The 23,525-nt window shown below is 45.5% G+C and overlaps 1 protein-coding gene across 2 annotated transcripts in view; it reads right to left on the minus strand.

Moving 5' to 3' along the window:
* Positions 1-416: 416 nt before the first annotated feature.
* LOC119401575 (uncharacterized) overlaps positions 417-23,525 on the minus strand; it is a 36,089-nt gene continuing 12,980 nt past the window's right edge. Inside the window, exons 1-2 of one of the 2 annotated variants that reach the window (XM_049418791.1) lie at positions 7,752-8,443; positions 417-4,216 (exon numbers count right to left, since the gene is read on the minus strand). In XM_049418791.1, the coding sequence (XP_049274748.1) occupies positions 1,325-4,216; positions 7,752-7,757 (2,898 nt within the window). In that variant the 5' untranslated portion in view covers positions 7,758-8,443 and the 3' untranslated portion in view covers positions 417-1,324. Of the gene's footprint in view, positions 4,217-7,751; positions 17,819-21,004; positions 21,050-23,525 lie in introns of those variants that run through there. The other variant, XM_037668479.2, reaches the window with a different exon arrangement.

Here is a 23,525-nt window from a genome sequence, read left to right on the forward strand (position 1 = left end):
ATGTGCAAACAAGGCCTCCAATACTGATCCACATACGTTGCGGTGGAAGAGAAAAGAAAAATACCTTGGCCTCACCTTTATTCCTATCCTACGAAGGAATGCAGCGGATGATTTCATACTCGAAAGCGTGTGATGACACAAAGTCAATGTGTGTTGTGACATACAAGATACTGAAAGAGAGATATGCGTCAAGGTATTCAAGTCATGAGGGCAGTCATGAGGTGAAATTGTGTGACCTCTGCGGTTTTGATTGATTAGCCCCTGCAACATATGGATCGTCAGCCCAAAGTCTGAAACTTACGGTGTTTCTTTTTTGTTGACGTAGGGTATGTGCGTTTAATAAAACGGCAGTTTTCCCGACTAAAACTGTAGAAAAGTTAATAAATAAATGTCACGCACAGGAGCGTATATTGTGTAAAAAGATGCATATCCATGTCTCGTTTTATTCATTTATGTCTTCATATAAAAACTCATACAAGAAAACAATTTGCTACAATAAAATATAATAAAAGTATAAGGGCAGCACATCGCGGCAGCGACATTGTCTATCACTTTGAAGGACTAGCCTCGGTGCACGAAATCTCGTGAGATCTGGTGTTGCTAGCGCGGAACACCGCAAGTTCCCACACGTAGCATAATGTTCTTGGTGTCGCACGAGACACGCTGTCTAAACACAGCTCTAAAAACGCCGTTATCCATAGGTAACGGTATGCACAGGGTTAATAGAGTCTTTTAGCAAGTTACGGAAATACGGTAAGCAAATACGGTAAGGTGGTGCGGTAACGCTCCTTTTTTCCGGCTCGTGCTTAACCCGCTCCCAGTTCCAGGGACAGTGCGCCCTCCGAACGACAGGTTCCTCGTTAACAATTCGTAGGCTAAAAGGCAACAATGAGGCGTGACAACCCCACGGTAATTTTTAACAAGCTTTTGTGGTGTTAGGGTGCCTTCACCGGCAAAAGCACAACGAGCGGGAAAGGAGAAGCGCAACCGTACAGCCTTACCGTATTTGAGTACCGTATTTCCGTAACTTGCTAAAAAATTATTCAGAACATTAAGGCCACGTTTGGCTAAGAAAACCAGGCTTCGTAAATCCATTCCTTGCGTCGCCAGGTCGACTCGATTTCCTGGACGTGTCACCCTCACTTCATTGTTATACAGACAACCACTACACACTTGACAGCGTTCTTAAGGTTCCCACATGGATATGGCTGGCCGGTTTGACTGTATATCTTCAATTCGGCGAAAATATAAGTATTCCTAACAACTTCTCAGCTGGTAAACAAGCGCACTGGATTTACTTAGTTCCTGCGATAACCTCATGTTATCAAACTTCAGTCTCCATTACTGAAGAAGCGTCATCAAGCAAACTCTCCGGATTCTTCAAGGCACTTTCGTGATGTTCCTTACATTGCTCCCGGGATTGCAGATCCGGAGTACCCTGTCGTGCAATGTCTGGCGGGCACGAGAAAGCCCTGAAAGTGCGGCCAGAAGGAAACTCTTGCGAACAAGCAATGTTTATCTGATATCCTCTGCGTGCAGGAACGGCATGGTTGGGTCGATTGCTCGTTGCCTCATGCATTGCACCAAAGGCTGAATGATCGGCACTGTAGTGTTGTTGGTGAACAAAGCCTGGTGCCGAAGCGACAGCGGTGGCTTCTTCGCTCGGTCTTCGGACTTTCCTCTTTGTCGACTCGGCCTCTCTCCCTTCCCAAGCTGGGGCATCCTCACGACTTGTGCTTCCGGTGCCTCCTGCCGGCGTTTCGAACCATGGATCGTGCGTTCGCTGTGACTCCTTAGATTCAGAAAAGCATCTTTCTTCACTACGCGTAAAGCTGGGTTGCGAGGTACATAAAAACTTATCGAAGTCCGGCAGCTCCATTCGGGAAACAATGCCTGTGTGCTCCGTGCCCGCGTTTGACGTGTCACAGAGTATTAAAGAGGATTGCACCGCATGTTCTGTAGCAATGCGCGAAACTGCTGTGTTTTGTGACGCGCGCCAGGTTTGTTCAAATCCTGTCACCGTCGCGCACTGTTGCACCGTTCCAATGTGGTTGCGCTGTGGGTGCCAATTGCTGCTCCAAATTACACGTTCTTGGTGCAATAACGTTCCATCTGATCTTTCGCTTCTGGCGCTTCGGCTTTCCTGCGTTTCCGTGCGGTGCTCTGGTCTGCTTCGCTTGTGGTGCGAATCAGATCTATCCGGAATGGTTTTTCCGCTTGTGCTCCCTGTTCGCGAGTAATTCTGGTTGGCATTTTCCTCGCCGTTTCTTTCCAAGAAGGCTTTGTTCTTTTCATGAGTCGAAGGTGATCGCTCCTCCTTCCGCGTGGTACAGTTCGGACCGAACTTTCCCTCTTCGGGCCCAGCAGAGCATGCCAGCTCTTTAGTACAGATTTGCGGTGTTCTGTGCAAATCTGATTGATGGGTTTCATGACCTCCAAATCTTATGCTACATGTCCCACGCTCTGTATCCCAATCGATTTTACAACCTTCTGCTGTAGTCGGCGTCACGCCAGTCTGTTTCAGTGCCTCCGGATACGTTTTTTGAAAAGACTGTTTGACGTCAGAGGAATGTTTACTATCAGTACTTAGCTTCCCTAGAATCTCAATAGCTTCAGTCGCGAATGGTTCTGACTGGCGCCATGAACTTGGCTTATCTAATGATGTGCTAATTTCTCGTTGTGAAGGCGCTGTTTTGTTGGGGAGCCCATTGCCTGAATTAGCAGCTCTTCCGCACTGACTTTCCGAGGTACTCTCGTCACCTAGTTGTTGTTGTGGTTGCCACTGTGATCTAAAGAACTTGCCGTCCCGCAATCCTTCCGTGTTTGACATAGCTTTGGCAACACTTAAGTCAACCGATATGAAAGACGTTAGATGTTCACGTGCCAATAGCTCTGGTTGGCTCCACAAATTTGGCTTGGATAATGGTGTACTATTTTCTCGCTGTGAAGGAGCTGAGTTGTCCCCTAAGCCTTCGAATAACCCGGCAGCTTCTCCGGGTCGCCTTTCGGATGTGCTCCCAACACGTTGGTTTTGTTGTGGTTGGTCATCACGCCATGCTTCCGTGTTTGACGAAGCTTCGGTGACACTCAAGTCATCTGATTTGGAAGCTGTTGGTGGTTCAGGTGCTGATATTTCTGATTGTTTCCACGAATGTAGCTTGTATGATGCAGTACTGGCCTCGCGCTGTGGATAAGCTGTGTTGTCACCGAATCCATCAAATAATCTGGCAGCTTTTCCGGGTAGGCTTTCATCTGTACTCTCAACATGCCGTATTTGTTCTGGTTGATCCTGCGATCTGAAGCACATGCCGTCACGCAGTCCTTCCGTGTTTGACAAAGCTTCGGCTACGCTTGTGTCATCCAACTTCGAAGGTGCTTGTGGTTCTGATTGGCACCGCGAATGTGTCGTGAATAATTCTGTACGGTTTTCTCGCAGTGAAGAAGCGGCGTTGTTACCCAGCCCACAGAATAACCTGTCAGCTTTTCCGGGTCGGTTTTCGGAGGTGCTCTCATCATGAAGCTTTTCTTGTGGTTGGTCCTGCGATTTGAAGCACTCTTCGTCACTCAATCTTTCCGTGTTTGACGAAGGTTCGGTGACACTTATGTCACCCAGTTTCGAAGGTGCTAGTGGTTCAGATGCTGGCGGTCCTGGCTGGTACCACGAAGATTCCTTGCAAAACGCTGTAACGTTTTCCCGCTGTGAAGAAGCTGTATTGTTAATGAGCCTATCAAACAACCCGGCAGCTTCTCTGGGTCGGCTTTCGGAAGTGCTCTCAGTATGGAGGTTTTTCTGCGGTTCGCCGTGCGATTTTAAGTACCCGTCTTCACGCAATCCCTCAGTGTTTGGCAAAGGTTCGGCGACACTTAAGTCATCGGATTTGGAAGGTGCTGATGGTTGAGGTGCTGATGTTTCTGATCGGCTCCACAAAGTTACCTTGGGTAATGTTGCACTGGTTTCTCTTTGTGAAGAATCTGCGTTATTACCGAGCCCGTCCAATGACCTCACAGCTTCTCCAGGCCGGCTTTCGGATGCACTCTCAGCATGTAGCGTTTGTTGTGGTTGACCACGTGATTTTACGTGTTCACCTTCTCGGAAACTTTCCGTCTGTGTTGAAATTTCACGTGCAGTTAAGTGATTTACTCTGGAAGTAACATTTTCAAGAAGCTCAGCGACTGACTTTTTCTTTGCTGCTTTTCTGGCTGGTGTCTTTTCTCCCTGAAATAAATAAAAAGGAGAAATTTCTTAGTAAGCATAAAAATAAAATACAGATCACAATATGGCACCTTTAAATAACGGAATGACCCGGACCACTTCCGAAAAGATCCAACGAAAGGCCACTGAATTCATCAGCACCGACTTTCTTTGTTGCATAGTTTGAACGACGCGTCACTTTCTGGAAACCAAAGCACTACACGACACGTTTGTCCAACATATTCGCCACGTGGCATTGCCATATTGGCACATCGATTTTGTACAACGTGATACTGCCGACCGTAAACTATGTATTCGTATAGCTAAACCTGTTGACTGAATTGTTCGTCTAGTTGGGTTAATTAGGGCTTTTAAAAGGCTCCAACCAAAAAAGTGGGTTTATTTTAAGACGCTTCGGTATGTGTTCGTAGACAATGAGTGAAATCAGAATACACGAGCTACTGTTCGGCAGCATTATGCCCAGAGGACTGCACGATACACCACGCTGGGCTGACAGCTCGTAAACCCCTACATAAATTTGTGAAGCGATCTACGATAGCAACACTTTCTGGAGGTCATTAGCTCTAACAGCAAATTTAATAAACCCCAGAAGGTGTTGCCAACGTGGTTGAATGCAGAAGTATCGCAGAAATTAAATAATTATGGCACTACATTCTTGTACTTTACCATGGTTTTAGCTCATGTTTTCTTTCCAATTATATCGCCGCATTCCAAGTAATGTCTCACTGCACTATAGATACCACTAATGACGCACATGATTGTCTTAAAAACAAGACAGCGTCGTAGGGTTTCTTTTTTTTACGTTATGGTTCGCGGCAACAGTTTGAATGGGATTCACTAATGCTAAGAAAAATTGTTCACGACACTACCCCATGACTTCTGCAATATAACTAAAGACCGAATTTTAGGCAAATGTCTATTTTGTTCCTCACGCTCCTATCGCGCCATTTAATATATGAACATAAATTAGAGGCTAAGGAGGGGCTTTTATAGTGTTTTTATAGGGCCTATAAATGCTTATTAGGGGTGAAGCAATTTACGGCCTCGCCTTGTCGGCGGTGCATCGTCGTCTGTTGTCGCCGCGTGCATCGACGTGACCATTTGCTTGACTGCATCGTCGTGTCCTGTCCATTTGCTTGAGCGTAAGAGAGGGCGCCACCGCCTCAGCGCTCGCCGTGTGGCGAGATAGAGCGAACGGCGCGCGTTGACTATGGAAACGCTCTTTCTGCAATGAACGCTGAACTACCAGCTCGCAAAGAGCGAGAACGCGCCCTCACCCGCGAGAGACAGCGCCGACGCAGTCAGCGTCTGCTAGCGAGTTTCTTGATTGAGAAAACCCACTGCTCACGCCATTAACCGGCCACCCCTATATATAGGCATTGGATCTTGACCTGTAATGTAGTGCCGGTTGGAGATTTCCATTGTGCGTAGTTGAACAATAAAGATTCGCAGCGTGCACGTTAACTAAAAGCGGACTGCGGGTCTCTGTGTCTCATCTTTCTTCTCTCTCATTGCCCATTTTGGAGTGATCTTGCTGTGGGAAGCACCGGCGCACACTGCATGTTTCGCCCTCCACAGGTCTCACGTTAGTGGAGCTGAAACACCCGTCAATCATGCTTTTTTTTTTTGGCGTTCCTGCTTATATGCATATAAGTCCCTATAAATGCCTATTTTCAAAATTGGCGCATATATGAACACTATTTAGCCTCAAGTTGCCCTTCCGGGTGCATATTGAGCCCATTATTCATTTTACCACTCAACATTGACTGTTCGGAACTCTGTGGGATTCAACCAAGTCCTCTAGTTCAACCAACTCCCGGAAACAACCGCTAGCAGCACACAGTGAAATGGGACGCACCGGCGAGCATACGCCGCCTCGCTGACATGGCGCGAGCGGTTGGCAAATAATACGAAATTGCAGAGAGCCATCAGGGGAGAGGGAAGAGCAAAAGAAGCCAGCTTTTCTTTAGTTTATAGTTTACTTTTTAACCCTTTGCCTACCGAAGACGAGCTGAGCTCGTCCCCACTAAAAGAAGCGTTTGCGGGCAGAGAAATTAAGCTACCTTGATTCATTTCTGTTTCCGTCCACTTCTGTTCTGTTTGGCTTGAACAGCTGGTGCAGTAAAAAAAAAGAAAGATTTGAAAACGCGCTCAAGCCATGCATTTTGCTCGAGAAAGTACTGGATTCTCGTAACCGAAATTTGAAAATGGCGTCCTCCTCAGAGCTGCTCGTGCCAGCAGCAGCTTTTTTCAGAAAAAAGAAGAAAACGCTTGTTCACTGAGGTATTGTGGAATTAATAATTTCAGTTCTCCTGCGAGTGAATCAGCGTATGCACAGAGCAGCATATTTTTTTCTAAATCATCGGATTCGGACAAAGACCTCGTCCAAACGTTTCGGCAGTAGACGCTTATAGGTGTAAACAAACCCCCACCGACGAGTCCAAAGCTTTTCTTCACGGGCTCCCTAGTATGTGCACTTATTTTTTTTTTTTTAATTTCAGAGACACTTTCTGCACCGAAGACAGGAGAGGTTAAAGCCCTTTGCGTGGTGCAGTGCAGTGAAGCCAATCCTCTGCCTATTTTCAAATAAAAAATATTTGCTTGTATCTTGCGAATAAAGCGCCTTGAAACAGCTTAATATTTGTTTCTAGAAACGTAAAATAAAATCGGCTAAGAAAAAAATCTAGATTTTTGTATTGTTTTTGGTACAAAAAAAAACTCGGTAGGGAATGGGTTAAGGTGTTCACCACGTGGACAGAAACTGGTTCAGGAGAACTTGCGTTTGGCCTAGTTGGTGCTTACTGTTACTGTAGACACGTAACTGTGTCTGCGCATGTCATAAATGGCTGTATATTGCTACGTCTTTCAGTGAATAAAATCAGTTGAAAGTTTACCGCCCGTGTCGTCGCACCTCCCTCTGTCATCGTCTTTTTTTGTGCGGTCAAAATGTCAAACAGAAACTGGTTCTACGCGATTCAGCCCGGCCAATAGAAAGAGCCCCCACCTTCTGGTCTTTCAGCGATCTAGATGTCTGCTCCTGCTCTACCCTCTCAGTCATGCCGAAAATAAAGGTACAGAGGTGTGTGTGTTGATTCGACAGTGGACACTTGACTCCCCATGATAAAGAATAAGCGGAAATTCCGTACTGTGCAAAGCGTGCGTGACAAAGGACAATTCCACTCGTCTACGTTCAACTGCTGGTGCCTGTGTGCCACCTGAAACTAATACATTTCTTGTTTTCCTGTCGTAAATAAATGTCGCGCATGTCTTCCTTTGATATTGTTTAGATTTTCGTACAAATTTAATGTGCCTCTAATTATGATATTGGAAGCCTAAAGCGCTGTTTTGCCTGCCTCCTTCTGGCGCCTAAAACGTGCTTTTTTATGCCTCAAAATATGGCCTCTAAATGCAACTGCGAACAAGCAAGCAATGTTCAAACCGAGTGATAATACAAACAGTGAAGATTAGGTGCACCACTCACGTCGTAAATATTGCCTTTGGTACTATGAGCACGTTTCAATTTTCGTTTAAGTCTTACCTGCATGCGAGCCAGAATCGTGTTTACGTCACGGCTTTTCGCTTCCGTGGCACCAAGGATGTCCTTTTCCTTCACACTTCGGGCTTCCGCTTCTGTGATCGCGGGTATCTGTGAACGTAACTGGTGGTGGGTCGCCGGGTATTACAGCTTCGGCAGCTTCTACGCCAACTTCCTCGATCCCTCGAGGTCCGTCATAGTCCAGATAAACCGCGTGCTTTCGCAGGTAACTTCTGGCGCCATCTGTTAGACGCCCTTGCAGGAACGAAGGGACGTACATCAGGATATGGTCCCAAGTCACCTGCAAACCCTGTGGCCATATCTTCTGAGGAAGGCAACACCGGGCGATCAGGGCAGTTATCAGGCAATCGAAGGGTTGCGGTTCGTAAGGATCATCCAGGAGATCGCGAACGATGTGGTCAAGCTTCAGGTGCTCCAATTTGGGCACGAAATGGGCGCACCTCGCCTCCTCGTCTGCTTCGGTGCCTCTAAACTGTTCTTCAATGACAACGCACGCTGCGTACCAGTTTCCGGAAGTAGCATAGGGTTGCCAGGTTTCCCTGTCCGTATAACAACCGGAAGTCAGTTCCGGTTCTCGTCGTACAGCATGTGGGGACTTGCCAGATGCAGTTCCTCTCGCTTCCGCGGGGATGGTAATATTGCTCTGGGAAGAGAAAGCCGTCAACACGCAGTGTTGGTTTTTTATTAACCATTATGCACTGTGTATAGATGATTACGTAATTGCGCGAGTTTACATGTCCTCCGAGCTCTGTTTTCTCTACGAGTGCTCATTTTACATCTTAAGAAAGTATTTACTACCATTTGAGGAGTATTTTTGTGTATTTATACGATCCTGTTTTCTGTACGAGAGAATATGTTACACCATAAGAAAGGCGCTTGTATACCTTTTCAGGGGTGTTTTCGTCCTTCTACACGGCCTTGTTTTCTGTGCGATGGCATATTTTTCACTTCAAGAAAACAGTTTGTATGCCTTTGATGAACCTTTTCGCGGATTGTAAATCGGTACTACGCTTAAATATTTGCTATGAGTATCTACAAATGTCATATCGGAGTGAACACTTGTATGTCAAACATTTGTACAGTCGTCTTGTATACATATATTTATACCTTGTATATCCAATCACATGTAACCTCCTCTTTCGATGTGAGAAATGTGGTATTAGAAAGGGGTGTCGCACTCAGTCGGGGATTCGCTGCCCTTTTGTGAGCCTCCCAGAGAGGACACATGCGCATTTTGTTATTTGTTATTGTCTGAAATAAACGTGCCTTACTATCGGCTAAATATATGTGATAGCTCACGTTGATTACTGTTGGTTTATTATTGGACAATTTCGGTTATATTAACAATATTGTTTTCAGTGAATCACAATCATATCACAATCACATGCTGTATACTGCGGAACTACGCCACGTTGTCGAACTAGCTATCTTGTTAATCTTGATTGGCCCAGGGTCATCCACAATTTCCACAAACTCGTTATGTCAAGTCTCTACATCTCTAATTGGCTGGAAATGCTATAATCAATAAATTTGACAATATGGCGGAATTTGCCTGCATTCATATTAGCAGCCCTGGTTCTACCTGAACTACAGGGGCTTTTTTTGCCTTAAGACATTAGTCATGAAAGGAGGTACACTATGGGAACCATTCCACAACAATGCGTTCAAGTACCCAACTAAAGAGTCCCCATTTTGAACCAAGTAAGTAGCCTTAATAATTGTGCCAAGGTAACTCGTCGGCAAAATAGGTCGGGACGCGCGAGCGACGACCGCAATCAGATAAAACTGCATCGCCGCGCCATCTGACGTGAAAAGTGCGTGTACGTGTCCCTTCAATCTCGCAGCCATATCTTTTTACTCGCTTGCAGCGGACCACCGATTACATGTAGCGTTTTGCGCTACGCACCGCTTTCTTTCTTCTATCCGTGACGCGCTTAATTCGACGGCGGCATGGTGACGGTGAAGTTTACGCGACTCGCTATGCCCTTATTAAAGAGATAGCATATCTATTCTAAGTCGCAAATCGGGGCGGCACACACATCATTACTTCTCTGCACGTTCGTTTTAGTTGAAGCGTACCATGTGATACTGAAACACTAACGAGGGCACCGAAAACGAAAAGGCGTTGAGCCGAAAGAATGCTTCAGTTTATTAACATAACAAGAGGCAGGCAGATCAGCTTGCACATGCAACAAAATAGGCGAATGGACTAGAAAAAAAAAAGATAAAACGCTCGCTGTAATCGGCGAGGTAATGGGTTGGCCTTGAAAGAACAAAAAAGGAAAGCAACTGAGGGGAAGCAAAAAATAGCAACGGCGAAGCCTATCACCTACGCCGTATTGAGTTGTCATTAAAAAACAGTGAAACCGCGGCATCCCGTGGTCACACTCAGACACTGATCGGCAAGTTTTCGGACAGGATACCAAACGATGCATATCTTCCGAACTATTTGAGCTTGAGATACCCTTATAGAGAGCATGTAAATCACAACGCGTTCCGCGCGACTGCAGAAAGTTACAAAAACACGTGGCAGCAGTGAGGAACTCAAAAAAGCTGCGTAACAGCTGAAAAGAACATAGCGTGTTCATCAATAAGTAGAAGTTCGCTGCTTCTCTGTACTCTAAGTGTGAGATCTTCGAACCACGATAAAACGAGAAGGACGCTTGAGCTTCGCCTCCGAGAGTAGAGCGCGATAACCGGATCGGGCTTGGTTGGCATCGCCTTCTCCATAATAAGCCACAACGTGCCGTGAGGAAAAGTAAGCCTGTGCGCGTAACATTGAACACATTTTCGCCACGCAGAACGCGCTCATTTTTCGCGCATTACCAACGACGCTTACGTAGACACCGACACCGGAATTTCTGTCAAAGGAGATTTTAACACCAGTGCGTTAAACGAAAGGTTCGGCTGCTCTGCGTTTTCTGTGAAGCGAGCCGCGTACGCTTCACCGCCACTATGCCCCCGTCTAACTGAGCGCGTCACCGATTGAAGAAAGAAAGCGACGCCTAGCGCAAAACGCTACATGTAATCACCTGGTCCGCTGCAAGCGAGCAAAAGTGAAGGCTGCGAAATTGAAAGGACGCGTATGCGCACTCTCCGCGTCAGACGGCGCGGCGATGCAGTTTTATCTGATTGCGGTCGTCGCTCGCACGTCCCGACTTATTTTGCCGACGGGTGTACACCATTAAAGGGACACTAAAGAGAAACAATGACTTGGTTTAGATTGATAAGGTGTGCTCGGAGAACTCTTGTGTAGTTTATTTCACCACCATAGCTTTATTATTAGAGGAGAAAACCAAGTTCAAAGTTTCATTTTTAAATTTCGCGCCGAACTTTGTAATTCGTGACGTAAAAGACTTCAAATAGCAGTTAACGTATTTTGGCGCCACAGGCTCGACGAAATTTCCACAAACTCGTTATGTCAAGTCTCTAGCCCTCTCAGAGGACAATGTACTTCGATCTAACCGATTAGGAACTACGTAGGCCCAAGCAGGGGCCGTCAAAAATACGTGACGTCACGGCAAATGGTGCGGGAATTCCAAGGCGGCGTCGCCACCTGTATTTTCTTTTTGCGCGTTTTCTCGCTTATTAAGCGTCTTCTCGCGGTAAGCGTGGTGCTTTTGGTATCGTGGAAGACTACTTCACTAATGCGAGAAAAATCGTTTCGCTCTTTAGTGTCCCTTTAAAGGAGGAGGGCGACGTGACAATTTACAATTAGTTTTTAACAGCGGACATGTTTTCGTTGAGCCGCGTAGCGTTAGCGAAAATCCCACGCCAGACTAATCGGCGCCGCGGGAGAGCGTGCGCCGGGCGCACGTGTTCGCAGAGTGAAGCATAAGATGAAGAAGAGGAGGAAGAGAGCAATAACTCGGCCGGCGTGCCCTCTCTTCGTCCTCTTCCTTATCTTCTGCTTCACTCCCCGAACATGTGCGCCCAGCTCACTAGTTGAAGACCCATATGATGACGTTGCTATGAGGGAGAGAACGAGAAAGAGATGAAGAGAAAGAGAAAGAAAGAGAAGGAAAGAGAGAAAGAAAGACAGAAACATAGTGAAAGAGGGACAAATAAAGAGATAGAATGAAACAGAAAGAGAGAGAGAAGGAAAGAGTAACAGTCTCGCGTAGTAAGTATAGCAAGGGGTAGGGAAGGGAAATGAATGAGGAGGAGAGAAGGGAGGAGGGGGAGCGCCACCAGCTCCGCGCTTTCCTCAGTCTTCGCCCCACTAGTGCGCAGCCGCCCTAATTTTCTTCATGTAACTATTTCTGAAATCATCAAAATTTTAGGAAGAAGCGCAAAGCAGCAACATGATATCAAGGATAATTACGGTTATGTTTGTGTGTAAAAACCAGTCAGGCATAGTGCAAGTGTGTGCAATATGACATCGCTGTTCACTTGCTGTATTAGCTTTTGCGACCCCTGCCGCCAATAAAAATGATTAAAACATTTTTCTTGGGCGCCCTAAACCAACATTGCTACACCTATAGCACTGTTTTTTTAAGTAGCGGCCGTGCCTATAGTCTTGTGGCCAAAAAAACGGCAGTAGGTCTACATTGATGTCATTACTTCAGAATGATATCAACGATGGCAGATTCGATGTTTGCAGACAGTTAAACCATGCGAGTAAATGGCCCTAGAAACAAGGCTGCATGCTTGTATTGCTTTTATTTCGGAGGGAATTCCGGCGTGGGGGGGGGGGGGGGGGTTGGAATTTAAGCATTTCACTAATATGAGAGCTCGTTAAGGACTTCTCTATTGGGGAGAATCGATTTTCGATAACATTTTTGTTGAGTATCCTCTTGTGCGTACCGAACAAAAAAACTTGCGCAATACATCTAGCCACAGGAAATGCTTTATTTCGACTTAACATGTACAATAGTTTTACCGCCGTTACTGTGACTGCAATATACGCATTTATAAGCATTATTCACATGTGTCAAGCCTACATGGGACGCGCTCTTTCCGGTTTACAAAAGACTAAATATAAAATAAGTTCTTGTAGCGCTCGCACTAAATTCGCGAAAAAACTGCATACTGATCTAGGAACTTGAACAGACAGACCAGACTATGTCATGCACCCTCGTGATGGATGCAGCTGACCCACTTTAATATACGCCCAGAGTATCACACTGAGCGTATTCTAACGCAACGCTTAAACATTTCCCATGTGTGGCAATACTAAAGAATTTCGACCACGTAAAGTTGAAGGTAAGAATACATGTCTACTATTACGAACAAAGTGATACACTTCAGTCCGGGAAGAATTCCTTCAAGGAAAATATATGAATACTGCAGACATAACAACTCAATCAAAGTCATATTTTACGAGATGTTTGACGTGTAGCCCTTTATCACCATTGTTAATCAATGTTACTGCTTGCCATCGGGAGCCCCCTAAGGCATCGTTAACCAGAACAACAAGGTATAAAGATATTTCTCTTCAGTTCACGATTTAATGCAAGGTTTCTGTAAGAGATCAGCATTAGCAATTAATTATTTTCTTAATTACAAGCAACACTGTCCCGATGTGACCTAAATACTGATGCTATCCGTGAAATATATTTTCGCAATGTTTTGAGCGTGTTTAAAATAAAGTACACGAATATTGTAGTCATAAGAACACCATCAAAATTTGTGACTGAAGGAGATATTCCGAGTACTCGCTTCCATCAATGTAGTACCATTTTCTGTAGCTAACGCAAAACTGAGCACCCTGAGGCTCATTAGCGCATTATCTCATTAACGCATACGATGTGCTTGTCGAATGAACACATTTTCATGCGGTTCTACAACAACCGTAACCTGAACCACACAGAGCCACTTCAGAAGTAAGGCTGGCTGGACCTTCAAGCTGGACATGTTTTTTTAGCAACTGCACTTTCCCCAACATTCATTTTTGGAAACCGCAGGTGTGATCATACAATTTTAGAGTTACTGCAACAAGAGGATGGAAATAAGGTTCTCATTTGCATCTTAAAGCAACTACGCTTCTCCAGAAAATTTAGGATGAGCACAGCAAACCTCTCCCGAAGTTTATTCTCGAAATAATAACGTGAAGTTTATCTACGGTCCGAGTGAGAGGGGAAAAGTGATAGTTTGGTAAGTTAGTTTGGTACGTTTGCATTATAGAAGAACTAAATGTAAACGCAACACTTGAAGAAGATAATGCAAAAGCTACCGGATACTGACAGATTGGAGTTAAACACCCTGCTCGTAAGGCTGGTCTATAACTGTCAGTCTCAATGACAGAAAATTGAAGTGTGCTACTAATTAGCGTATGATTGCTAACAGTTTTCAGTGTATAATTTCAAATTGTGAGTATTCAGCCCGGTTGGTGGTTACGTTAGAACTTTACTTACATTCGAGAGATATTGTGCTGGGGACCCCAAGCCACTTGCCTATCCACGCTCTTGCATTCCTTTGTACCTAGAGCCCCGCACTAGGGAAACGGCTTGCGTACGTAGGCCGCTTTGAGGCGCCGGCACTAAAACTCTCTATACAGTTGTTTACCGAGCATGCATGCTGCCAACTAGTCGTTATTAACGAACAGGGTCACAGATAAACGTTTTCATAGCCACTTGAAGAAGAGTGTACGAAGCAAGTCCATCGTCTTCCAGTACACGCAGCACACAACATAAAGTAAAAAGAGCAGCCACAGCACTGCTAGGGACAAAGCAAGGTCAAATATCTTCGTTGATTTGAGCATTCCGAGATCTTGACGAGGCTCACTGTAAGGTGACGCCGCGGTATTTGAGCTCTGGCTTCCCAAGGGACTCTAAAGGGTGAAAACAGAGAACGGAATTTCGTTTTACAATTGCTGGCTAAAATTATTGACAGGTATCGCTGACAATGCGCCCTTTGAGAACGTAATTCAGCCAGAGGAGCCGTTAGTGAATTCGCATAAAGGAAGAAAGCGACAAAAAAAAATCAAGAAAAGAAGTGACAGCTTCGCGCCAGGGCTTAAGTTTTCTAACTTAATTTAGGATCGGTTGGGACGTTATTACACAAGATAAAATTATTCGAGATGCCCGGCGGCACATAGCTACAGAAGAAATGATGTGTTTGGTTATTGAGGAAGATCACCAGAACGAGTCATACCTTTCACAATTAACAAAAGAAGGAGAATTTAAGGGCTCGTTTTTCTTTGCTAGATACAATCTTAATGAGACCCAACAGACAAGAAGAGGCGTTATTTGCAGTAATTATGGTATAAATCTGAAGAAATTAAAGTGCGAGAAAACACAACTTGCCGCCCGCAGTTTGTCTTTCTTTCATTCGTAGCTTTTTTTTCTTTTATTGATTGCGAGGGTCTCGTTATGGCAGACTTCATGCCTTCATGCAGTATGCAAAAGCTTATTGGCGAGCAGCCAGCTCGTAAATAGATAACGTGCTACGTGACGCCATCGGGCAAAAAAAAAAAAGTGTTCCACACTCGCCGAAATGACTACGAGTGGCGCTGACTAACACTCCCAGGTTTAAATGCACAGGTGTACCCGATAAAGTGAAGGAGAGAACGACTGGCACCATAGCTCAATTTGTAGAGCATCGGACGCGTTATTCGAAAGTTGCAGGTTCAGTCCCTGCCAGCGGGGAGTTCCCTTTTTGTCCACTTCAATTTCTTCACATTTATATCGTGATTAGTACAAATAACATTTCCTCTACTTTGCTTGGCTTGTTTGTCGGTTCCCATTTCGCAAGTGCTAACACAAAAGCGCCATCAAGCACTCCTACCTCCCCAAAAACTAATGTAATGAAGCATCACGCTATGCCCACAAGCCGAAATTGGACTGCTATTGAACCGATTGCGGAATTCAGAAGCGGAAACAAAATGGCGGTGAACCTTCTCTAAGTGAAGCATCGCATAACACGCACGTATTTCAACATGTGCAAATAGTAAGCAAGAAGGTTGACAAAGGAATACATCTTGTTGCTCATAATAATTCTTCAGAGAGGCGCGACTTGAATGGACATCGATACTAGCCAGAACCGAGAATGAGCATGTGCGGCTGGCGTTAGAAGCTTACGACATAATGAAAACGGCTCAACCATGTATCAGTGATACTCCGATGCCCCTGCACTCGTCTGAATATGATTTCATGGCTCACATATATAACACACCAGCGGTCATTCTTGTTTCACTTTTTGGTATGAGCTTTTGTTTACGCATATGTGGTTGGATTGCCTCGAGCTACATTGACTTATGAAGGAATAAAGCAATTCTCAGTCAGCGCTTGTGTGTGTCATGCCTGTTCTTCGCGAGACGTCTTGTTTGTCTGTGCAGTCACTTTTAACGTCAGGATACACATGCGCGTCTGAAAAAAAAATATATATATATGTCGATGCAGGGTCGCTTTTTTTTTTAGCGTGCGACAGATTACTCATCAAACATAAGTTTTACCTTCACCGTCAATGACTGTCACGTGTAAACAAAATACAGTTCGATCTAAGGAGATATATTGCACTATGTGCAGTCAGCCATGAAGGATACCCAACCTACTGCTCTATTTGTGCGGTCAATATTGGTAAATGTTTAAATCACAGCATTCGCATTGAAAATGCACAAGACATTTAATATTAAGAAACTGCACTCGTGCAGGGTTACAACTGAAACAACAATAGCGAGAAATGAGGCATAACTTTGTTACGGCTCCAGTGCTTACCCAAAATTTCACATACGTTCGGGCGCGTATACAAACACTATCGAAAATGGAAATTATTTGGAAGAAACACAGTTTATTCAATTACAGTGATTGCTTCTTCAACGCAAAGGGCAGGACTGAGTTAGTCCTGCGTGCGAAAATAGTGATATAATTTAAAGGTTGATTCAAATTCCAGCACAGGATCCCAAGTCCCCCTGCCTGGGGTCTGACTCAGAAAATAAATGAAGAGATTGAATGACACGCCGTTATTATTACACCGGGACCTGATCCTTGCAAGTAATGCTGATTGCAAAACAAATTTGCAAATTTACAGAGCCCACTTACCAAATCACAAGCACGCGCGCAACTCATGATGGTTACGGCCACTATTACTGATACGAAAATGATTTAAATTTCACTAAAATTAAGGGAAGAGCCTTCGCGAAATTCCCGAGGGAGCATAGGCGTGCGCACGAAAGCAGGGGGGAGGGAGGAGGCTAATAATCGAAGGAGGGCGCCAAGTCTGCAGCATATCTTCACTCTATGGGACCTGCACCGTCATTGTTTAAAGTCCACGATTATGGCCATTCAAATTTTTGACGATAATGGCGAACCCCTTATGTTGCGTTCTAAGAACTGTTCACTTCCCACTTTTACCTTTAGAAATCCGGGGACCAAGGGTAGGCCGTTATGAAAAGCACGTCATCGCATCTTCTTTTCGATCCATTGCGAAGTTTTCCTTTCAGACTTGAGCAAACTTAAGGGTGGGGGACGCTGCAGTAAAACTCCCCCCCCCCCCTTACAAGAAATTAGTGGTCCCATGCCAGCAGTCTGGGAGCCCCCCAAGCGATTAAATTTTAGAATCACCGTAATACGACCCCGAAGCCCGCTTCTACCAGTTTAATTAAACCGGTGGCTTTTGGGCCGGCACACGGGATCGGACCCGGTACCTCCGGCATTGGAAGATGTCACCCAACCGCTTCGCAACTGCTACGGTCAATGGGCAGTCCTGATTCTGTCCATCCCTTTCTTCTGTCGCTTTTTTTGCCCTTTTATCCCTTCCCCCAGTGCAGGGCAGCAAACCGGGACGCACATCTGGTTAACCTGCCTGACCTTTCTTCCTTCTTTCTCTCTTTCTCTTTTTCTGCGCACGCCTATGCGTGGAAGCTAATGGTAATCTTCGCGCTGGGGAACGGCGAAGCAGCAGCAGCAAGCTTCGTAGAACACGCGTCCTAGCTCCATACATTGCTCTGTCAAGGCATCGCAACACGAGACATTTTCAGAATCGTAGCTTCCACCACTCGCGTGTAATGAGTTACGACTTGCCCCCTGGTATGCCGCCTGAGCGTCGGGGTAACTCCTTGGTTGTGGCTGGTCACGGATTGTCTTGGCCGCTTCGTTTTTCTTGGACTCCTATGGAAATAATGAAAAGGAGCAAAATAAATTCGTGAAGACATGTTGTTGGGCTAGTTTGTTCATACTGCGCAGAATGGTCACTAGGCAACGCAAGTCCAAGAAACAAGGCGTGAAAAAAATGGCATTAAACCACCAAATTTTCTTGTGATTTTGTTGCATAATTACCTTTCCTAAACTCTAACGTTATGGTTAATTCAACTACATTTTCTTGTAACAGAGTACCAGTAATCAAATACTGTTTTTTCCAAAATCACGTTGCAACCAGTCTTTTACAGCATTTCTCTTCCAGAAAAAGAGGCTACCTCTCTGTAGGGTCCCCCCGTCCTGTCAGACAGACTGGGGTCCCTACGGAGCCTCTTTTTTCACCTTTTCCTTGGCCGTTCCTTCAACACCTTACTCGAGCGCCAGCAAGAGCGAAGAGAAATGCTTCATAGATGACATGGACACTAGCATCGAAGCACTGCACAACTAGGAGCTAGAATGCAAGTTTTTCCTGCGATATAATACCGCCCTTCCCTGTCGCGCATGCATTGAGAGAGTGTTCTGTGTAGCAGCTGACCTCTTAATGAGGAAAAGAGGAAGAATCAGCAACGACAACATTGAAAAACAACTCCTTTTGAAAGTTAACGTGTAACACTATATCACAAAACCCACAGTAAGCGTCCCAGCCTTCACGCAAGCCTCCTGCCATCTCTTTACAATGCAAGGCACAGTAGTTCGTCGTAGCTTGAGTAAACTTGTGTTACTGTGCTACGGCAATAAGATTTTGAAAGAAAGTGACGCAACAGTAATCGATTACATTACCGTAATTGCTCAGTTACCATTCCGGAGCTGTACCTGATCACTGTAATCAATAACATTTTCAAGGAAGTAATTCTAATCGGTTACTTATCTGCTGTAACGTGTACAGGTATGATGGTAATGCATCTCGGTAGATAAAAGCAAGTAAAAAACAAAGTACTTTGAGCGAGACTTTTTCAGATATTTGCTTAATGCTACATATTTTAAAATACTTCGTGAAATCCGAAAATAACCGAGGTTTACTAAATTACTTCGAAGACGATCCACGGTGGTCTACTGGTGGTGCTCGACTGCTGACCCGAAGGTCGCGGGATGCAATCTCGGCAGCAGTGGCCGAATCTAGATGGAAACGTAATGCTAGAGGCCCGTGTACTGAGATTTTGGTGCGCGTTAAAGAACACCAGATGGTCAAAATTTCCGGAGCCGTCAACTGCGGTTTCCCTCATAATCATATCGTGGTTTTGGGATATAAAGCCCCAGCAGCTATTATTATTAAATAACGTCGTGGTGAATTTTGCGAGAGGCTTGTTACTTGGTTATGCAACTAAATGAACCCAACAGACCGTAATAGCATAGGACATATTATTTGTGGTTTTTTAGGGGTGTGCGAATATTCGAGTTTCGAATTCGAATCGAATAGTACCTAATCGAATAATTCGATTCGACTTTCGAATAGCTAGTATTCGAAGTTTCGAATAATTCGACACTACGAATATCTAAAACGTGACAAAGGCCCACAGTGCAACTTGGTTAGGGTGGGGTGGCAAAAACTCACGCTAACGTCGTTATAGTAGGCCTTTCGTTAAAACTTTCACTGACATCCTTGTTCAAAAGCGAGCGCATGCTGATCTTAAAGGAGATTATGACATTTCCGCACGTAGAAAAACACATGAGAAAACTGTAAAGCCCTTCACAACTTCGTTCGCGAAACGAAGGCTCGGTCTTCTTGCGTAGTTCGGTCGCGTATGCCGCAAGCGCCGTAAAACGTCCTGACGTTGGCCTGCGAAACCCTCGGTCATTGGCTTTGCATGTAAAAATTTGTTCGCTCTGGGCAGTCGCCACTGCCGCACCGAAACACTTGTTCAGAAAGTTCCATCGTTTCGAGACGCGGGTAAAACGCTGCTGTGAACGGGCGCCCGAAGATTTTTGGGCCCGGAGCACTCGTAGCAATGAAGCACAACATTACCATTGTCAGATGAGCTGTATTGCGCGACCATGGGGAAATAAAACTAGCCACCGTACCCCCCTCTGTGAGGAGGTTAGGAGTGGCGCTGCTGACTGGAATGGCGGCTCTTCTATCAACATGCTTGCGCGCCCATAAAAACTGAAACAAAAGCCACTCTTGAACATGTGCGTAATAAAACTGTCGGCACGCCGTAGCGTCCCTGATTTGTTCGTTGTCTTGCCGTAACTTGAGGTGCACATTTCGTGTAATTACACTATTAGATATTCGATTCGATATTCGATATTTCTGGCCACTATTCGGCACTATTCGATTCGAATTTGATTCGAGCTGAAATTTCACTATTCGCACACCCCTATTGTTTTTAACTACAGTCTAATGATTTTGACCTAAATTGAAACGAATTGAAATGGAGGAAAAAGTACCCTTTCAGTTTTCGGGATTCGAACCCACAGACTTCGTACTACGCATCCGATGCTCTACCAATTGAGCTACAACGGAGGGCACTCCCTCGCGCACATTGTTGGGTATTCATGTGCGTTCTATCTCTGGGAGTCTTAGCCAGTGCCACTTGTAGCAAAGGCGGGAAGTGTGGTACACCCTTTTAGGCGTCATAGGGCACGTGCTCTTGCACGGGCTGGCAGCTGACCAATAAACCCCCGCATGCTACCTAAGACATCGAGTCTGCCGGAACGAAACCCGCAATGAAAGTACAAAGGCAGGGGAAGTGTTCAACGGGCTCGTTTCTTTGTCAGACACAACCGAATGAATCCAAGAGACAATCTGCCCAAGGAAAGTGCCGGGAACTCTAATTGTTGTCTTTAACTGTGTTGTATTGATGGCGTAACTTGAAATCAGTTCAAGTGATCGAAACATCACCCTTTCCTTCCGTGGGATCCGAACCCGCAAACATCAATTGATTTCAGTTTGCGTCACAATTACTGTACTAAAGTTAAAGGCAACAATTCACGTCCCCTATGCTTTCCTTGGCCTGTCTGATTCATTCGGTTTCGCTGACCATAGGCTATGAACGTTCTCCAACAGAAAACCACAAAATCACCTAAGGTGAGATATTTATAAATGTACGCTCCATCACATTTACATTCTATTGCAAATAATAGGAATATTCGCAGTTACGCAGATGTAGCTATTACCTAAAGCTTGAGCGTCAAATTAAAAAAAAAAAAAAAGAGTCTCACCTTTCTTCTTTCTTCAATGTCTTGCTGGCAGTTCTGCACGTGCGCCTGTAAATATAATTATCATGGCGCGTGATTAATATAAAAGAAAAATTGCAAGCAAGGGCAGGAAGATTATTCCCGGTTTCTTTTTACCAACGAGAAGTGAGCGGTATCAAAACCAGAAGCCACGGCCGCCACAAACTCCGAAATTTGAGGCGTGGGAGGCCAGTATTTGGAATGCATTTGTGTTCTGTATATTCGCGGGCAGTTTATTTTGTGTTGGCATGGCCGCTGATTAACGAGGAATCTCAACACCAACTAACTTGCCCGACGGAACGCCATATCAGATAATGAGTACACTCAGCAGAACAATTTTTCCCGTATTATGCGATAACCCTGTCACAATATCAAAAACAACTCTTACAACGAGGAAACGCCTAATAAGAGACAAAAAAAAAAAACAAGTGCTATGTCGTCGTGGCGCCATATGTTTTGACAGCGTCTCCTAACGCCTAAACATTCCTTTAAAGGGGTCATGAACCACTTTTCCAAGTAATGATCTAATGGCCTCAGTATCGGAGTGTACTGCCTCCCGAATCGATTGCCGCAAAAATTTCTCGAATCCGTCAAGAATCAGCGAAGTTACGGGGGTTTGGCGCACGCTCCCAGCGCTTTCTCTCTTTTCTCGTGCCGGCGAGCGCACTGGAAGCTAGACAGGGAGGGATGACATGAGGGAAAGAAGTTACGCCAGCGCGCGTCATGAAACGCGATCGCTCTCCCGCTGTGATTCGCTTGCGCGAGTGCGGCTGTCGTGTACTGAGGAGTGCGGCGCCGGCAAGTGGCGGCACCCCGCGGCAAGAAGCGCATCTGATCCGAACGCCGCTCTCGATTTACGTCGGCTATCGGCCAATAAGCATGCTATGTCTCTTGCGACGTACAGCGGACAGACGCCCCGCCCACCGACGAGAGTGAGAACCGGCCTCTGTTTGAAAAGAGGGTGCCTGGGGAAACGGCAACTTCGCGCTCCGCTTGTGGCCATTACGCGGCGCGCACGACTGTAATATTTGGCAGAGCAGTTCATAGCCGTGTCAGCTTTCCGCAGGATGTGTTTTTTCAATCAGCCCAAGGGGTGCTTCATGACCCCTTTAACGCCTATGAGTGAGTAGCATTGTCCCTTAAGGGAGCCGGAGGCCTGGCAGCTTAGTGGTTAGTATGTGGCGCTGGTAAGCCCGAGGACGTGGGTTCGGTACCCAGACACGGCGGCTGAACTTCAGCAGGCGTGAAATGCAAACGTAAGATAACATGCGTCTGCTTAGATTTAGGTGTACGTTTAAAAAAAACCAGAATTAACGCGGTGTGACCTCATAGTAGTTTGGCGGTCTTAGCACAAACAACGTAACCTAGTTCAACTGCTTCCGTTCCTAACTTCTCTAAGCCTTAATATGTTGCAGATTAATGAAAAAATAAAAAAAAAAGCCGGCAGATCCCACGCATTGTGGGAGTCGATGTAATGCGAAGCAGCCAGCAAAGAGCTGCATACATCGTCTTGTATGTCGTTTAGCAAAATGCGTGTCATGGTTTTCATGTTAACTCCTATTATTTATGTTCGTCACACAGTAACGTCGCGCAATACCAACTTCGGGGTAGATCAAGCTAGCGAAACGGCCGCCAGCACACCATGAGCCTGGCACTATGTCATGCTGTACATGACATGTGTGTCATGACTTTCATGTTAACTCGTGTTATTTATGTTCGTCACACAGTCACGTCGCAAGATACTAATTTCGGTGTATATCGAGCTAGCGAAACGGCCGCCAGCGCCCCATGAGCATGGCACGTAAGTCATGCTGTACATGACATGTGTGTCATGATTTTCGTGTTAACTCTTGTTATTTATGTTCGTCACAAAGTCATGACGCGCAATACCAATTTCGGGGTAGATCAAGCTAGCGAAACGGCCGCCAGCGCCCCATGAGCGTGGCACGTAAGTCATGCTGTACATGACATGCGTGTCATGATTTTCATGCTAACTCGCGTTTTTATGTTCGTCACAAAGTCATGACGCGCAATACCAATTTCGGGGTAGATCAAGCTAGCGAAACGGCGCCAGCGCCCCATGAGCGTGACACGTAAGTCATGCTGTACATGACATGCGTGTCATGATTTTCGTGTTAACTCGTGTTATTTATGTTCGTCACACAGTCACGTCGCGCAATACCGATTTCGGGGTAGATCAAGCTAGCGAAACGGCCGCCAGCGCCCCATGAGCGTGGCACGTAAGTCATGCTGTACATGACATGCGTGTCATGATTTTCATGTTGACTCATGTTATTTATGTTCGTTACACAGTCACGTCGCAAGATACCAATCTTGGCGTATATAAAGCTAGCGATACGGCCGCCAGCGCATCATGAGCGTGGCACGTAAGTCATGCTGCACATGACATGCGTGTCATGATTTCATGTTATCTCGTGTGTTACTTATGTTCGTCACACACTCACGTCACCTAATACCAATTTCGGGGTAGATCAAGCCAGCGAAA

The sequence above is a fragment of the Rhipicephalus sanguineus genome, chromosome 8, assembly GCF_013339695.2.
Source record: "Rhipicephalus sanguineus isolate Rsan-2018 chromosome 8, BIME_Rsan_1.4, whole genome shotgun sequence".
NCBI classification, from domain to species: domain Eukaryota; kingdom Metazoa; phylum Arthropoda; class Arachnida; order Ixodida; family Ixodidae; genus Rhipicephalus; species Rhipicephalus sanguineus.